General features: G+C 46.5%; 1 protein-coding gene and 1 long non-coding RNA gene across 4 annotated transcripts in view; one reads left to right on the forward strand and one right to left on the reverse strand.

Annotated features, from left to right (window-relative positions):
- Positions 1-10,470: 10,470 nt before the first annotated feature.
- On the reverse strand, positions 10,471-15,003 carry LOC134478141 (uncharacterized). Its single transcript, XR_010050585.1, has 2 exons — positions 14,537-15,003; positions 10,471-13,995 (listed from the first exon to the last, which is right to left on the reverse strand). It is a non-coding gene; the product is annotated as an uncharacterized LOC134478141 (long non-coding RNA).
- Scamp1 (secretory carrier membrane protein 1) overlaps positions 14,242-16,334 on the forward strand; it is a 164,404-nt gene continuing 162,311 nt past the window's right edge. For 2 of the 3 annotated variants that reach the window (XM_005001208.4, XM_013146612.3), the window contains exon 1: positions 14,242-14,444. In XM_005001208.4, the coding sequence (XP_005001265.1) occupies positions 14,388-14,444 (57 nt within the window). In that variant the 5' untranslated portion in view covers positions 14,242-14,387. The remainder of the gene's footprint in view (positions 14,445-16,334) is intronic. The other variant, XM_003464387.5, reaches the window with a different exon arrangement.

Here is a 16,334-nt window from a genome sequence, read left to right on the forward strand (position 1 = left end):
AACATAGGATGGACTTGTCCCCATCCAGACTCCAGAAGTAGTGAGTTGAATAAGGCTGAAAGTGGGGATGATGTAGTTCGGTGCCCCTGATATCAGTAACTGCCTCATTCTTCTATCTGGAGCAGTGAATTTAAAGGCCAGCACCCCAGTAATGGTTTTGACCAAGACAGTGGAACAGCCACAGTAAACACAATTCCAAATGTGGTCTGCTGTAGGATGCAGGTGACTGTGTTGGGACAGCCACTGAAGAGTAAGAAACAGAGGAAATAGAAGATGAGAGAGATGAGCAGGTTGTAGCTGAGAGCTCAGTTGTTGGCCTTGACAATGGGAGTGTCTTGGTGCTTCACAAAGAGTACAAGAATAGTTGCTGTGAGGCTAGTGAGACTCAAGGACACTTGAGATATTCTCAAGACATTGAGATATTCTCAAGATTCTTGAGATATTCTCCAGCCAGAGTCATATCCATGGAGTCTTCATAAGGAAGAAATGTGACAGCTTTTGGAAGGCAGTGATTTCTCTGAATGTTGGCATACTGATGTTCTGGACACTTCATACAATGCTCCATATCTAGTAGAAACGCAAATTATCATATCTGTGTTAAGTATTCCTTTGTTGTTTGTAGCCATCATGTGAAGAAATTCACAGGATTTGTAAAGCCAATTTAAAAAATATTTAAAGGCACAAGTAAAACAAAGTTTCATGGGGAATCATTCTCAAGTAATACTGCCCATCTCCATTATGCTGTAATGAAAATATGTTTATGGTACTCACACACTAATTGTTCCTATTCAAAATAATGCATTTTGTTTTCACAAAATACTTTTTAAAAACTTTGCCATCGAAACACAACCTCTGTAAATTGTGGCTTGGGCATTTATGCATCATTGACTAACTGAAAAACCTCCCTTTGTAAGCCCTCCCTTTGTAAAGAAAGCTGTAGTTTTATTGTGGGGGAGGGGAGCAGGAAGTCCACAGGAAGCTAAAACCTTCTGTGAGTTGGTGCCATCCACAGGTTGACTGGGGAATAGCCAGATGCCAGTCCCTTGCAGGGCATGGGCAGGAGACCTGAAGAGTCAATATTCTCCCCTTCCCCATAAATGACCAGCTGATCTGGAGAAATATAGGCTGTGACATTAGCTAATGTGATAAAATACAACTTAATGCTTGTAGTAACTAGTGTTTCACCGATTTTGCTGGTCAGAAGCTGATAATCCAATTGTCTATACAGAGGATGCCACAGAATGTACCATATATGAGGATATGCTTCTGTAGGTAGTGACCATTGTTAATTTTCTATTATCTTGTTTCAAAATCTTGTATCACTTTCCTTGTTTCTTTTGGTTGGGTTTTATTCTGTTTTATCTTACTTGATTTTTTTTTATCTGATGTCATGGGCAGCTATTCTGAGGATAACTAGATGTATTATGGTAGCCATTTTGGTTTTATTATTATTTTTTTTTGAAGTCCTGTATTGCATTCATTGTTTTGTTTTTATTGGTGCTATTGTGTTTCTGTTTTGAGGGACTTTACTATATCTGAGGATATGGGCAGCTATTTTTCAGACAACAAGAGGAATTTGGTAACAGTTGTTGGTTTCCTATTGCCTTGCTTTGAAATTCTGTGTCATTTACATTATCTTGTTTTGATTAGCTTTATTCTGTTTCACTTTGCTTGGTTTTATTGTCTCTAAAATACAATTTTAAAACTGAAAGGTTGTAGTTTTGTCATTTGAAAATAATTATTTTCTTGAGAATTGATTTTATGTTACTTCTTAACTTACATTTACTATGTCTTCAATATCATCTTTTTGTAGTCAGTAATACTTTCAAAATAAAATTTTAGGACTTTTTTCATAGAAATATATACTAACAAATAAGTACAATGTACATAGTTGTCTTTAAATGTAGTTTTAACTTCAGCAAGCAAGATTTGATAAGTAATAGACTTAATTATCAATATTTTATGCCTTCCATTTTACTCTCCTCTATCAAATGCATTTTTCTGAGGAGCAGATTTCTCAAGTCAAAAGCAAGAGCGAACTGATGTTGTTGGTACTGTGTTCTCTTTTGCTGAACATAGAATACTTACATGTCCCATGAGGAAAAGAACATATATCCAAATTAATTACATTTTAGGCTACATAGCCAGTATCAGTATATGGCAAAATAAGTTTTTATAATCATTCTAATTATGGTACAAAATCAAAACAAATATGAGTCTCACAAACAAAGAAGAAAATATTCAACAGAAAGGTGCTTCTACTGTGTCATTGTTTATTATCATGAATTCAGATATTTTCAATATCACAATTATGGTATTTAGAAATATTTGATATTGTTTTCCTTTACTGGCTTTGTATTATTTTACAAGCCTCATTGTCATAATCTCTGTATATCTTTGAAGAACATTGAACCTCATTTTCAAAATGTGAGAATGCCTTGTTTGGCTAACTTTGCTAACTGTATTAGAGATTTAACCCAATCTCACTCCTCTGATACAGTACTGATGGTACTGCTTCTGTGAAGGAGCTATAGCATTCTCCCTAAGAATAGGTGATGTCTTTATGGGATCTTCAGATCAATATCCATGTACTTGTTTTAGTTTTCCAGCAATAGTACATATGTTACATGACTTAATGAATAATCCTGTAGGAAATCAAGGAGTGCAGAGAAAGAGACCTAGTAACTGAGCTTGTACTGAGCTTTAGCACCTGTACTCCAAAGACATCTACTTTTCAAGGCAAAGACACCCTCTCAGTGCCCAAGTTCTGTGTCAGGCAGGTCTACATAGTTGGTAAATAAGGAGATGCCCGATGTTTTTCTTCTATGCTATCAAAATATAGTGTGTTGGAAGCTAATTATTCTTGGTTACATTTCATGATGGTGAAGAAATTAGAAACTGTAGGGTAGAATAAAGAGGTTTCCTTAAAAATATAACTGTTTCACAGGACTGAGCAAAAAAATCAAAGAGATCAGGTACAGAGTTGCTTGTAACATTTACTTAGCAAGATGTAGCAGGAGAGTCATAAAATTGAGGCCCGCTTAGACAACTTAAGGTTAGAGTTAGGGTTAGGGGGAGGTCAACACCAGAGGGGGTCAGCACCAGGAAGATGAAAAGCAGGAGTGGTGTCAACACCAAGGGGGTCTCAGCACCAGGAAGGTGAAAATTATGAGTGGGGTCAATTCCTGGGGGTGGAGGGGAGTCAGCAAAAGGAAGCTGAAAAGTCAGAAAGGGGTCAGCACAAAGGGGGGGCCAGCACCAGAAAGGTGAATAGTAGGAGTGGGGTCAACACCTCAAGGGGTTCAGCACCGGGGGGGGGGGGTCAGCAACAGGAGGGTGAAAAGTAGGAGTGGCATCAACACCAGGGGGGGTCAGCACCAAGAAGGAGAAAAGTAAGAGTCGGGTCAACACGGGGGGGCGGGGGCAGGGTCAGCACCCTGGGGTGTCAGCACAAGGAAGGTCAAAAGTAGAAGTGCTGGGGCTGGGGATTTAGCTCAGTGGCATAAGCGCCTGCCTTGCAAGCAGGCAGTCGTGAGTCTGATCCCCGGTACCAATAAAAAGGAAAAAGACAAAAAAAAAAAAAAGTAGAAGTGCCATCAACACCATGAGGTGGGTCAGCAACCACAGGGGGCTCAACACAAGGGTAGGGTCAGCACAGGGGTTGTCAGCACTAGGAAGGTGAAAAGTAGAAGTGGGGTCAACACCAGGGGGTGTCAGCACAAGGGGGTCATCAGCACCAGGGGCGGGAGAGCAACATGAAGGGGAAGAGTAGAATGGAGTAACAAGGGGGTGGTAAGCATCACAGGGTGGTCAGCACCAGGGCTGGGGTCAACACCATGGGGCGGTCAGAACCAGGGGCGTCAGCACCAGTGGAGGGTCAACACCAGGAGGGGGGTCAGCACAGGGAAGGTGAAAAGTAGGAGTGGGATCAACCGGGGGGGGGGCGGTCCATCACCAGGGGGTGCTCAGCACAACAAGGGGTTGAGCACCCGGAAGGTGAAAAGTAGGACTGGGGTCAATACCAGAGTGGGGTTATCACCAGGGGGTGGGTCAGCACCAGGGTAAGTCAGCACCAAGTGGGTTCAACACCAGGCAGTGGACAGCACAAGGAAGGTGAAAAGTAGGAGTGGGATCAACACGGGGGGGGGGGGTGGGGGTCAGCACCGGGCAGGTGTCAACACCACGGAGGGTCAGCATGGGGGGGGGGTCAGCAGCAGTTGGATGTCAGCAACGAGAAGGTGAAACGTAGGAGTGTGATCAACACCAGCGGGGGATCAGCACCAGGGGTGGTCAGCACCAGTGGGGGGTTCAGCACCAGGGTGGTGTCAACAGCAGCGGGGGCGTGAGCACCAGCGCATGGTCAGCAACAAGAAGGTTGTTGAGCACCAGGGGGGTTAGCACCATAAAGATGAAATGTAGGAGTGGGGTCAAAACCAGGTGGGGGTCAGCACCACAGGGCGGTCAGCACCTGTCTTAGTTACTTTTTACTTGTTGCTGAGACAAAATACCTGAAGCCCAAAGTTGGGAAAGGAAAGGTTTATTTCTTACAATTTTTGGAGGTTTCAGTCCACACTCAGTTGTCTCCAAGACAGGCAGGCATGGCTGGGCTGCAGTTCATGGCGGCCTCCAGCAGCAAACTCAAACCAGCAAAGAGAAAGACACACCTTCTTCCTGCCATTACATCACATCCTGGCTCCACCCTTATGTGGGTGGAGCACTGACACAATCAATCCAAGCACTATACAATGAACCATCACAAATGAACAATGCAAACTCATGAGTCCTGGGGGACACAAACATAAACCATGACAGGGTCCACACCATTGAGGGGTCAGAATCAGGAGGGTTCAGCACCAGTGGAGGGTCAACACTGGGGTGGTGTCAGCACAGGGAAGGTGAAAAGTAGGAGTGGGGTCAACCCGGGGGGGTCATCACCAGAGGGTGCTCAGCACAAAACGGGGGTCAGCACCTGGAAGGTGAAAAGTAGGACTGGGGTCAACACCAGAGTGGGGTTATCACCAGGGGGTGGGTCAGCACCACAGGAGGGTCAGCACCAGGGGAGGCTTCAGAACCGGGTTGGGGGGGTCAGCACCAGGGGGACTCAACACCAGGGGAGAGGTCAGCAACAGGGCGGGGACAGCAGCAGGAAGGTGAAAAGAGGGAGGGAGGTAAGGACCAAGTGCGGGTTCAGCACCAGGAGGGCCTGGTCAGCACCAGAGGCGGGTCAGCAACAGGGGGGTAGGCACCAGGAAGGTGAAAAGTAGGGGTGGAGTCAATACCAGGGGTCAGCACCAGGGAGAATCAGCACCAGGAGGGGGTCAACACCAGGGGGGGTCCACACCAGGAAGTTGAAATGAAGGCAAGAGGTGAACACGGGGGATGGGGGCTGGGGGGTGGGCTGAGGTGGTGGTGGGGTAATCACCAGGGGGGCTCAACACAAGGGGGGGTTCCAGCACCAGGGACGGGTCAGCACCAGGAAGGTGAAAAGTAGGAGTGAGGTCAAGACCAGGGTGTGGTCAGCACCAGGGGGGGTCAGCACCAAGTAGCTGAAAAGTAGGAATATGTCAACACCAGGGTGGGGTCAGCATGGGGGGGGAGGGGGGGCGGCACCAGGAAGGTGAAAATTAGGACTGGGTTCAGCATCAAGGGTGTCAGCAACAGGGGGGTCAGCACCAGGGGGGTCAACACCAAGGAGGGGTCAGCACCAGGAAGGTGAAAATTAGGAGTGGGCTCAACACCAGAAGGGGGTCAACACCAGGGTGAGTCCTCACCATGGGGGGGGGGTCAGCACGGGGTGGGGGTAAGCACTAGGGGGTGGTCAGCAGCAGGGTTGTTCAGCACCAGGAAGGTGAAAAGTAGGATTGGGGTCAACACAAGGGGATGTCAGCACCAGGGGGAGTCAGCACCAGGGGAGGGTCAGCAGCAGGGGGTGGTCAGTACCAGGGAGGTTCAGGACCAGGGGGTGTCAGCACCAAAGGGGGGTCAACACCAGTGGGCGTGTCAACACCAGGGGTGGTCAGCACCAGGTGAGTGGTCAACACCAGGGGAGGGTCTGCACCAGGAAGGTGAAAAGTAGGAGTGGGGTCAACACCAGGGGGGATTAGCACCAGAAAGGTGAAATGTAGAGTGGGGTCAGCACCAGGGGGGCGTCAGCACCACGGGAGGGTTAGCACCAGTGGGGTCAACACCAGGGAGGGGTCAGCACCAACAATGTGAAAAGTAGGAGTGGGGTCGACACGGGGGAGTCAGCACCAGGGGGGGAGTCAGCACCAGGGGGAGGTAAGCACCAGGGGAGGGTCAGCACTGGGGGGGGGGGGTTAGCACTAGAGTGGGTCAGCACCAGGAAGGTGAAAAGTAGGAGTGGGGTCAACACTGGGGGTGTAAGCAACAGGGGGTGGTGAGCACGGGGGGGGGGGGGTCAGCACCAGGAAGATGAAAAGTAGGAGTGGGGTCAACATCTGGGGAGAGTCAGCACGGGGGGGGGGATCAGCACCGGGGAAGGGTCAACATAGTAGAGGAATCAGCACCAGGAAGGTGAAAAATATGATTGGTGTAAACAAGGGGGAGTGAGCACCAGGGGAGGGGCAGCACCACGGGGGTCAGTACCAGGGGTAGATCAGCACCAGGAAGGTGAAAAGTAGGAATGAATTCCACATCGAGGGGGTCAACACAAGGGGGGGTCCCCACCAGGGGGGGTCACACCAGGGTGGGGGCAGCTCCAGGCAGGAGTCAACACCAGGGGTTTCAGCGCCTGGGGGTTCAGCACCAGGAAGTTGAAAAGTAGGAGTGGAGTCAACACCAGGGTGGGGTCAGCCCCAGGGGTGGTCAGCACTGGTTGGGGTCAGCACCAGGAAAGTGAAAAGTAAGAGTGGGGTCAACAGCAGGAGGTGTCAGCACCAGGGGGGTCAGACCAGGAAGTTCAAAATTAGGAGTGGGGACACCCCCTGGGGAGTCAGCACCTGTGGTGGCGTCAACACCAGGGGGGATTAGCACCAGAAAGGTGAAATGTAGGAGTGGGGTCAGCACCAGGGGCGGGTCAGCACCATGGAGGGGGTCACAACGGGGGGGGGGTGGGGGGCGGGGAGGGGTGTCAGCACAAAGGAGGTGAAAAGTAGGAGCAGGATCAACACGGGGGGGGGGGGCGGGGAGGTCAGCACCAGGGGGTGTCAGCACGGTGTGTGTGTGTGTGTGTGTGTGTGTGTGTGTGTGTGTGTGTGTGTGTTTTAAAACCAGAGAGTGGTCAGCACCAGGAAGGTGAAAAGTAGGAGTGGGGTCAACACTGGGGGTGTAAGCAACAGGGGGTGGTGAGCACGGGGGGGGGGGGGTCAGCACCAGGAAGATGAAAAGTAGGAGTGGGGTCAACATCTGGGGAGAGTCAGCACGGCGGGGGGGGGGGATCAGCACCGGGGAAGGGTCAACACAGTAGAGGAATCAGCACCAGGAAGGTGAAAAATATGATTGGTGTAAACAAGGGGGAGTGAGCACCAGGGGAGGGGCAGCACCACGGGGGTCAGTACCAGGGGTAGATCAGCACCAGGAAGGTGAAAAGTAGGAGTGAATTCCACATCGAGGGGGTCAACACAAGGGGGGGTCCCCACCAGGGGGGGTCACACCAGGGTGGGGGCAGCTCCAGGCAGGTGTCAACACCAGGGGTTTCAGCGCCTGGGGGTTCAGCACCAGGAAGTTGAAAAGTAGGAGTGGAGTCAACACCAGGGTGGGGTCAGCCCCAGGGGTGGTCAGCACTGGTTGGGGTCAGCACCAGGAAAGTGAAAAGTAAGAGTGGGGTCAACAGCAGGAGGTGTCAGCACCAGGGGGGTCAGACCAGGAAGTTCAAAATTAGGAGTGGGGACAACCCCTGGGGAGTCAGCACCTGTGGTGGCGTCAACACCAGGGGGGATTAGCACCAGAAAGGTGAAATGTAGGAGTGGGGTCAGCACCAGGGGCGGGTCAGCACCATGGAGGGGGTCACAACGGGGGGGGGGTGGGGGGCGGGGAGGGGTGTCAGCACAAAGGAGGTGAAAAGTAGGAGCAGGATCAACACGGGGGGGGGGGCGGGGAGGTCAGCACCAGGGGGTGTCAGCACGGTGTGTGTGTGTGTGTGTGTGTGTGTGTGTGTGTGTGTGTGTGTGTGTGTGTTTTAAAACCAGAGAGTGGTCAGCACCAGGAAGGTGAAAAGTAGGAGTGGGGTCAACACCAGGGGTGTGTCACACCAGAATACAGTGACCAGTAATAGCAGTCTCCCTTTCTCATCATTCTCCAAAGAGCTCTCAGATTGACTTCACTTCTCTGCATTCCATTTTCTCATTTGTAAAATTAAGACAGTACTGCTCACCTCTCAAAAGCAAGTGTTACATAGGACAACGTCTCTTAAGACTCCAGCATTTCAGAGCTGCCATTTTCCAGATATCTGAGAAATTTCAGGTATATCTGCTCCTTCTTCATAAGAGAGAATAAAGACAATAGCTATTCTAAGAGAATTTGATTTTTTCTTTGTTTAAATTCTCATTGTTAAGTTAAAAATAGAGAGTCTAAGCTTTCTTCCTTTAAAGAACTAATCATGTTTAGGGTATTTCTTTTGGGAAATCAGAAAAATGAGTGAGATAACTGTAATTTTTCTCTCTTTTAAGAGTTTTCACTGTGGGATGATGTTTTTAATTCTTTTGAGAAGATATCCAGAAGGTGAATAGCTGAAGGGGATCTCCAATCTGAGTTTTTTGAGAACTCTCCACACAGATTTCCACAGTGGCTGCACTCCGACCAACATTGGGGGGGGGTCTCCTTATTCCCCATTGCTCCTCCATCATTTGTTACTGGTTGATTTCTTGATAGTAGCCATTCTTTCTGGGGTGAGGCGCAATCTCAGTGTTGCTTTAATTTGCGTCTCTTGAATGACCAGTGAGTGATGTTGAACATTTTTCATGTATTTATTTGTTGTTTGTATTTCTTCATCTGAGAAGTGTGTATCATCTCAGATGCACATTATTGGATTGGTTTTTAAATCTGGGAGGATTGAATTTTTTCAAGTTCTTTATACATTCTGGAGGAACAGCTGTCTGAGGATCAGTGGATCAGATTAGATCCACTGATCTAATCTGAGGAACAGCTAGCTGACATTTTCTCCCATGTTGTGCATCGTCTCTTCACACTGTTGGTGGTTTCTCTTGCTGTGTAAAAGCTTTTCAGGAGGGTGAGATCCTAGTTGTTGACTCTTTGAGATAGTTCCTGTGTAATCCGGATTTTGCTCATAAAGACTCTGCCTACCCCAATGTCTTCAAGAGTTTTACCTACTCTATCTTCCAGCAGATTTAATGTTTGCTTTAATATTAAGATCTTTGATCCATTCAGATTTTAGCTTAGTACAGGTTGAAAGAGATGGATCCAGTTTTAATCTTTGGCATGTGTAAAGTCAGCTTTTCCCACACCATTTATTAAAGAAGCTATCTTTCTTCCAGTAAATGCATTTGGCACCTTTGTCAAAGATAAGGTGGCTTAGTGTGTTTGCAGCTGTTTCTGCATCTTCTAATCTGATCCACTGATCTTGGGGTCTGGTTTTTTTTGTTTGTTTGTTTTTGTCAGTACCACACTGTTTTTGTCACCATAGCTTTATAGTATAATTTCAAGTCAGGAATTGTGATGCCCCCATCTTGTCTTTGTTGGTGAATTTAGTGTTTCTCCAACAAAGGTCAAGCTTATAATGGTTTTCTAGGCAAGGAAGCAATCCAAATTAAGATAATATTTTCAACAATGGGAGAACTAGTCAAAAGATGTTTTAGAAATACAGACAAAGATGATGACAGACGAATCAGCAGCATCCACCCAGCCACCCACCCTTGGTATAACTGGGGTCATGATGCTAAAAAATATGCAATCTCTGCCTTCCAGGTTCTATGTTCAAATAAGAGTAATATTAGGGGCCAGGGATGTAACTCAGCCTGGCAAGCACAAGACCCTGAGTTTGACTCCTGTTAACAAGAGAGAGAGAGAGAGAGAGAGAGAGAGAGAGAGAGAGAGAGAGAGAGAAATTAAATGAAGATATCAATTATAGGTTGGAATAAGAGAGAATATGGAATTTGGTGGTAAAGTGGGGAGGTAAACAGAGGAAGGTCGGAAGCGGAGCCAAGCTTGAGAAAGACAAATACAGCACTTGTCCACCATTGGCTGGCTTTCTATGGGGAACAGTAGAAGACAGGTTTCCCTTTTATAATAAAAAAAATTCAACTCAACTCTGAAGTCAAATAGAGATGGTTTGTGTATTTCTTTTTTTTTCCAAAAAGCCATCTCCATATTATTTACAGAACTAGTTAAAAAGCTGAGCATCACTGAGAGTTCTCATGCAGGGCAAGCTCAATGGCTTTCATTTCCTCTTCCTCTACTCTGTTTGCATTTTCCTTTGAGTTGAAAGATTTGTTGCTTAGAAATCACCTTAGAGGTCAGATAGCTGAGTGACTCACTGCTCTGTTTCTTCCTCTATTTTCCACACCACAAAGGCTCTGCCTTAGTGTTTTCTTGCTATCTTAACAAATTAGTACATATTTAGAAGTTTAAAAGAACACACATTGCTATCAAATATTCCTTTAGTCTCAGGAAGGTGGCTTTCCTTCCTGAAGGCTCTGGAGGAGAATCCATTTCCATGCTCATTTAGATCCCTCGAAGTCGTTATGAACCAAACTCATCACTTAAATCTGAGTCAAAGATGTGAATTCTGTTGCTGGTCCTACTGTTCACTTCCTCCATCTCTAAGACACACTGCTGAGCTTGCCCAAAGTCAGCTTTCTTCAAGTTGTGAGAAAAGTTAGGTCTTACCTCTCACATCCTGTAATTCCAGTTTCATGAAAGTAAATGAAGGAACACATTCACCTAGGGATGCTATGTCTGAGCATCATTCTAAATGTTTTTGAGGCATGGTCAGCACATTACCACTGTCAGGAACATTGGACCAGGTCAGAAAGAGCAAGTCACCAGGTGCCTGACGTGGAAGGGTATATTCTTGTCCCTGTCTCCTTCCTTTGTGCTCTGCTTCCTGGCTTCCATGGATAAGCAGTTGTCCCCTATGGCATACCATTTCTGCCTGGCGGCCAGCTGATCATGGACTAAACCCACTGAAATTGTGAGCCAAAATAAATCTCTCCTTTTCTGAATTTCAGGTGTTGGGTATTCTGCCCCAGCAAAGGGAATATGATCAAGCCACTCAATATGAGAATATATGCATGCATGAATATTGTAAGAATACTGAAGAAAACATACAAGGTTGCTAACACAGGGAAAGAAAGGAAGTTTTTTCATATGTCCATCAATACGTGAATGGATAAAGATAAACTTGAGTAATTGTAAGAAAAATGGATGCAGCTTGAAACCATAAATCAGATACATAAGCCTAAATGTCACATTTTTTATTATCTTAGAAAAAAAGTATAAAGAGCAAACTAAAAGATAGATAGTAGGAAGATAGATCTTTCTCAAAGAGGAAGAGGATCAAGAGGTGGAAGGAGAGAAGAGGTGGAAAGAAGGAGAGGGAAAGAAGAATCAAAATGTGTTATGTACACATATAGGTTCCACACAAGGAATGTGAACACTGTGTGCTGCAAACATGTACTAAGAAAGAAAACAATCTCAAAAAAAAAAAAAGAAAAGAAGTGAACAATTTGGGAGACTGAGGCAGGAAGACCACAAGTTCAAACCCAGCCTGGGCAATTTAGTAATTTAGTGAGACTCTGTCTCAAAATAAAAAATAAAAAATGCTGCAGATTTGCAAAGGCCCTGGGTTTCAATCCCCACTGCTGAAAAAGAAAAGTGATACAATCAAGTATTTATGCTATGTATTCATATTATGCATTTATCTGAAATATATTTCTATAGACATTTAAAAAATGAGGACCCAGGGCTCTTATCTTAGATTCCTTGAAGTAGAAGTTTGAAGATAGAGGTATGTAGAGGTGGGTCTGCATCATTAATGATGCCTGCATCATTAACAAGTTTCAAATGATTCTGTAACAATGACATTTTATAAAACATTTGAATTAAGTGCTAAGACCACTAGCCATATAGAGCACAACTGGAAATTTCCATCCTGCAATGCTGACTCAGCAGTTTCTTACTGTCTTGGAACATAGTAGATACATAATAAATAGCTACTGATTATTTGGATCTGTTAGAAAGAGATGCTGGTGTGTGTGTGTGGGTCTCTGAGTGACCCTCTGCCTCTCTCCTGGTCCTTCCCCTTACTCTGGTAAAGAATGGAGAAAATGGGATTTGTAGTAAGAGATGCAGGTCAAGACTGGTGCAGAGCAAAGCAAAAGTTTGTTTAACATGTGTCAAATGCAGAGAAGGCAGAAGAGAAGCTGGCTTAGCAGCAGAGCAGTGCTGCAAGACAAAGGGCCTCTTGCTTGGCATGCCAGTGAGTGTGAGAAGTGTCCAGACTTCCAGGGACAAAAGATCAGTGTGGGCTCTGTCTTTGTTTCTGGGAAGGGGACAAGGTCAGCATCAGCAAATCTGAAAAACACTGTCATAAACGATATAAGTACATGCTACACGGTAAGAATTTGCAATGAGCTTACCATCATCAGCCATAGATAAGCATGTGATGATTCTACAAAGTTAGTCATCTGTGTTTGCCCTGGGTTTTTGTTTATGTCCCTCTGATCTGCCCCTACAGAAGGAATGAAGGCCACAGTTGGTGAGACAAGAAGGCCAGCTGGGTAAGCTCAAACTCAGAAGGGAAGAGGTAAAAGACAGCGAGCTAATGTCTGATAGGCTCTAAATACATTCAGGGCATGTTTCTACGTATTATCTCATTTTATTCTCAACTGTTTACAGATTGAGAGGTGACATGAGTAGCACAAAGTAGTAACTATCAGAATCAGGACTGGAACCAACGTTTTGAGAACGCAGTAAGGAATCAGGCGCTGGGCACTTGCTGATGGTAAGTACAATGGATTGCGGGTTTTTTCTTTTTAATAAATATTTAGAAAAAAAGAAAAAGAAAAGCCGAGTTTGGTGGCTCCTGCCTGTAATCACAGCACTGGGAGGCTGGGGCAGGAGGATTGTTTCGAGTTGAGGCCAGCCTGAACTGCATAGTGAGACCGTGTCTCAAAAAGACTCCCTCAAAAAAAATTTTAGAATGTTATAGTTCTACCAGGATCAGATTGTTGTCACTTGTTAGCAAGTTGAAACATTTAGTCAGTTGTCCAGAAAGCAGCTGGTTTGTCCTGCTAACCTGGATCCCACCAAAGACAGCACATGTGGTTTATTTTACTCCATCATCTCTAGTTTATTTTCACACTCCCAAGAAAGTATTTCCTAAGTGACTCTGAATAGTGCAAGCCTACCTTCAGAAGGTCAAGTAAGTTTAAATTTGATTCTTCCCTGTTTTTTTTTTTTTTTCTTTGACAGGGTCTCAGTATGTGATTCAGGCTAGATTGAACTCACCATGTAATCCAGGTCCACCTCAAAGTCGACCTGAGTCTCCTGCCTCGGCCTTCCCAGGGCTGCTGGGCTTACAGGTGTGGACTATCTTATCCGGTTAGATTCCTCCAATTCTTAGGCACCCACCAAGACAAAATAACTATGATTCTTCACAGCTTGGTCTAATGTTAGGTGCTTTCGCCTTAAAGTGGAAGAGGATGCTGTCAAAAGTGGAAGAGGATGCTGTCAAAAGTTCAGGGGTCGCTCAACTAAGTATGCATTCAGCTTCCTTACACATACACATTTGCCTATCTCATTCCTGGTGTCAGGCAAAGAATAGGCAAAAAACCAAAAAACAAAACAAAACAAAAACAGGTGAGGGTGTGTGTGTGTGTGTGTACTGCATCCAAACATCTGAAGTAAAGCAGGTATCTTTTGGGGTCGTGTTAACCCGAGGTTCCTGACTGCGGGGCTCTGCCGCCCTATCCTCTCCGTGCACCTCTTCCACGCGGGTGGGCAGAGGATGAGAGCAGGGGCTGGATAGCTGGATCCTGGTGTGTCCGGAGACCGTGGGAGGCGCCAAAGCCTGGTACCCTGCAAGACAGCGAGGAGCGTCCTGGATTCTTTCTCTGCTGACCTCAGCGGCGCCCCCTTTCCTGAAACCCGGCTCAAAAGCGGGTTTCGCCTGAGCCTGGATTCCGACCCTGGCCCACCAGCCCGACGCTCAGCCCCGCGCGCCACCGTGCGCGTCCTCAACTCCTTCCGCCCGCGCCCAACGCGGTCGCAGCCAAAGCCCGGAGAGCCAGATCAGGACAGAACAACGCGAGAGGCTGCGGGCTGGGCATGCGCAGTGCACGGCCGGCGGGGTGGCCCCAACGGCGCGGGGAGCTGTGCGGCAGCGGTGGCGACGTGAGCGCGCAGGGGGGCGGCGGCCTCGCCTAGTCTGGCTCTCTCCGCCTAGGCCGGGAGAAGCTGAGCGCAAGAAGATGTCGGATTTTGACAGTAACCCGTTTGCGGACCCGGATCTCAATAACCCGTTCAAGGTGAGCAAGGGTCGCGGCGTCTCGGCGCCCACGGAGGAGCCTGGGCCCCGCGAGGTGGCCCCAGGCTCGCGTCAGAATGTCGCCCGCCTCACCTGCTGAGGGGGTGGTGGAGTCGCAGCCGCGGAGGGGAGGCCGGCCGACGCGGGCTGGCGGACTGCTGGGTTGGTGGGGTCGTCACGGGACCCGCGGCGGCGGGGAGATGAGGCGCGCGTGCGGCACGGCGCGGCCGTGGTGAGGAGGAAACGGGGTGCTCTCCGTATTTAAATTCTCGTTGCGCCCGGAGGCCGGCAGCAACAGTAGCCCCTCCCCGAAAGGCCAAGGTTGAGGGAACTGAAATCAAAGCTCGAGATAAAAATTACAAACCTCCGTGGAAAACAATAGTGCACGTGGATGGCGACTTCTTACCGAGCTCCCCTCGCGAGGGAGCAGAGGGGAGGTTTTCCGAGCTCCTAGTACGTCACCTGGCTTCGGGAGGCTTGAGGATACTATTTCCCGCAGGAGCTGCCTGCCGCTGGGATCGATCTTAGCATCCCCAGCTTCCAAGTGGTTGGCGCAGGAGGAGGAAGGCGGCCGGAGGTTCCTTATTGCCCTTAAATTAATGCACCCTCCAAATTGTCTTTTAAAAGGTACTCTGGGTTTCTTAAAGAGTGTAACTGCTTAACAAGTGTAATTTGCTTCCAGCTGTTGGTTAAGCGAGGCGTTTCTTAATCTCCCCTGACCCTGTGCAATAGTGCCTTTAATTTGTGAACAAAATGAAATGGTAGCTCCAGTTTGTGGTGACATTAGTGTCACTTCTGGTATATTAGGTTTGCATAGTTTTTTTTTTTAATACTTGGTTTTCTCCCTTATTGAGAATCCTGGAAGAGGTCTGATAACTTCATGAAGGGTTGTCTTAATGCAATGAACCTGGTTGTGATTGACAACTCACTTTGTAGAAATACAGAATAGACTCGATCACTATTCTGTTGTCTCCAGTGTCACTTAGAAAAATGTGGTACAATTGGCCTGTGCCATTGATACGTTTACAGAATGATTTGATTGCCTTTTTAAAGAAGATTTTTTATCCCTCCCAGAAGTTCTTAGTGTTGAATTCACTTATATCTTGTGGGAAATTCTAAAAGGATATCTCATAGTTTGCCAAATGAGTGTAATTGTAAAATATTTTTAAGGTACAACATTAAGAAACCATTAGCTTTTCTTAATTCAGATAGTTGTTGATGCTGTTTATTTAGCATCTGACAGTATGGCTGTTTACTTTTCTATTTGATCATCCGTTTCACTGGCCTGTTTCATACTAGATTCTTTGTCTTGGTAGGGCAGGATATTGTCTTGTTAGCGCAGATTGCTTTTTTGTGACATCTGTTGTTGCTATGAATTTTTCTGTTCTAACATTCATACTAATTGCTGAAGTAATTCTGAACCCAGAAGTTTTTAAGTATTCATTCATTGTAGTATAAAAATGTAAATATATTTTATTTTTTGTAAGTTGTTTCACTCAGGAAACAATTATTCAAGTCTAAAGATTCTTTAAGTGTCCGCGAAGATTCGGTTGTCCACATATTCGGTATGATTTTTTTAATTTAATTTAATTTTTTTGGTTAGGGCACTGTCCTTGTCCCAGATTCTTGGCATTTGTATCCATCTTTCTTCTCTCTTCTCAAAGTGAAGTTTACATTGTAGTAGCCTTTTTGTTTTCTGCCTTTTTTTGGTGTTATTAGGGATGGAACCGAGATCATGATGCATCTGCAGCCCTTTTAAAATTTTGTTTTTAAATTTTGAGACAAGGTCTTGCTAAATTGCTTTAGCAACTGGCTGATTTATTAGCCAGGCTGGTCTCAAACCTGAGGTCCTCCTGCCTCAGCTTCCCAGAGTGCTGGGATTATAGGTGGT

The sequence above is a fragment of the Cavia porcellus genome, unplaced genomic scaffold (assembly GCF_034190915.1).
Source record: "Cavia porcellus strain 051 isolate PalLab524CR breed Dunkin Hartley unplaced genomic scaffold, mCavPor4.1 scaffold_11, whole genome shotgun sequence".
In the NCBI taxonomy this organism is placed as follows: Eukaryota; Metazoa; Chordata; class Mammalia; order Rodentia; family Caviidae; genus Cavia; species Cavia porcellus.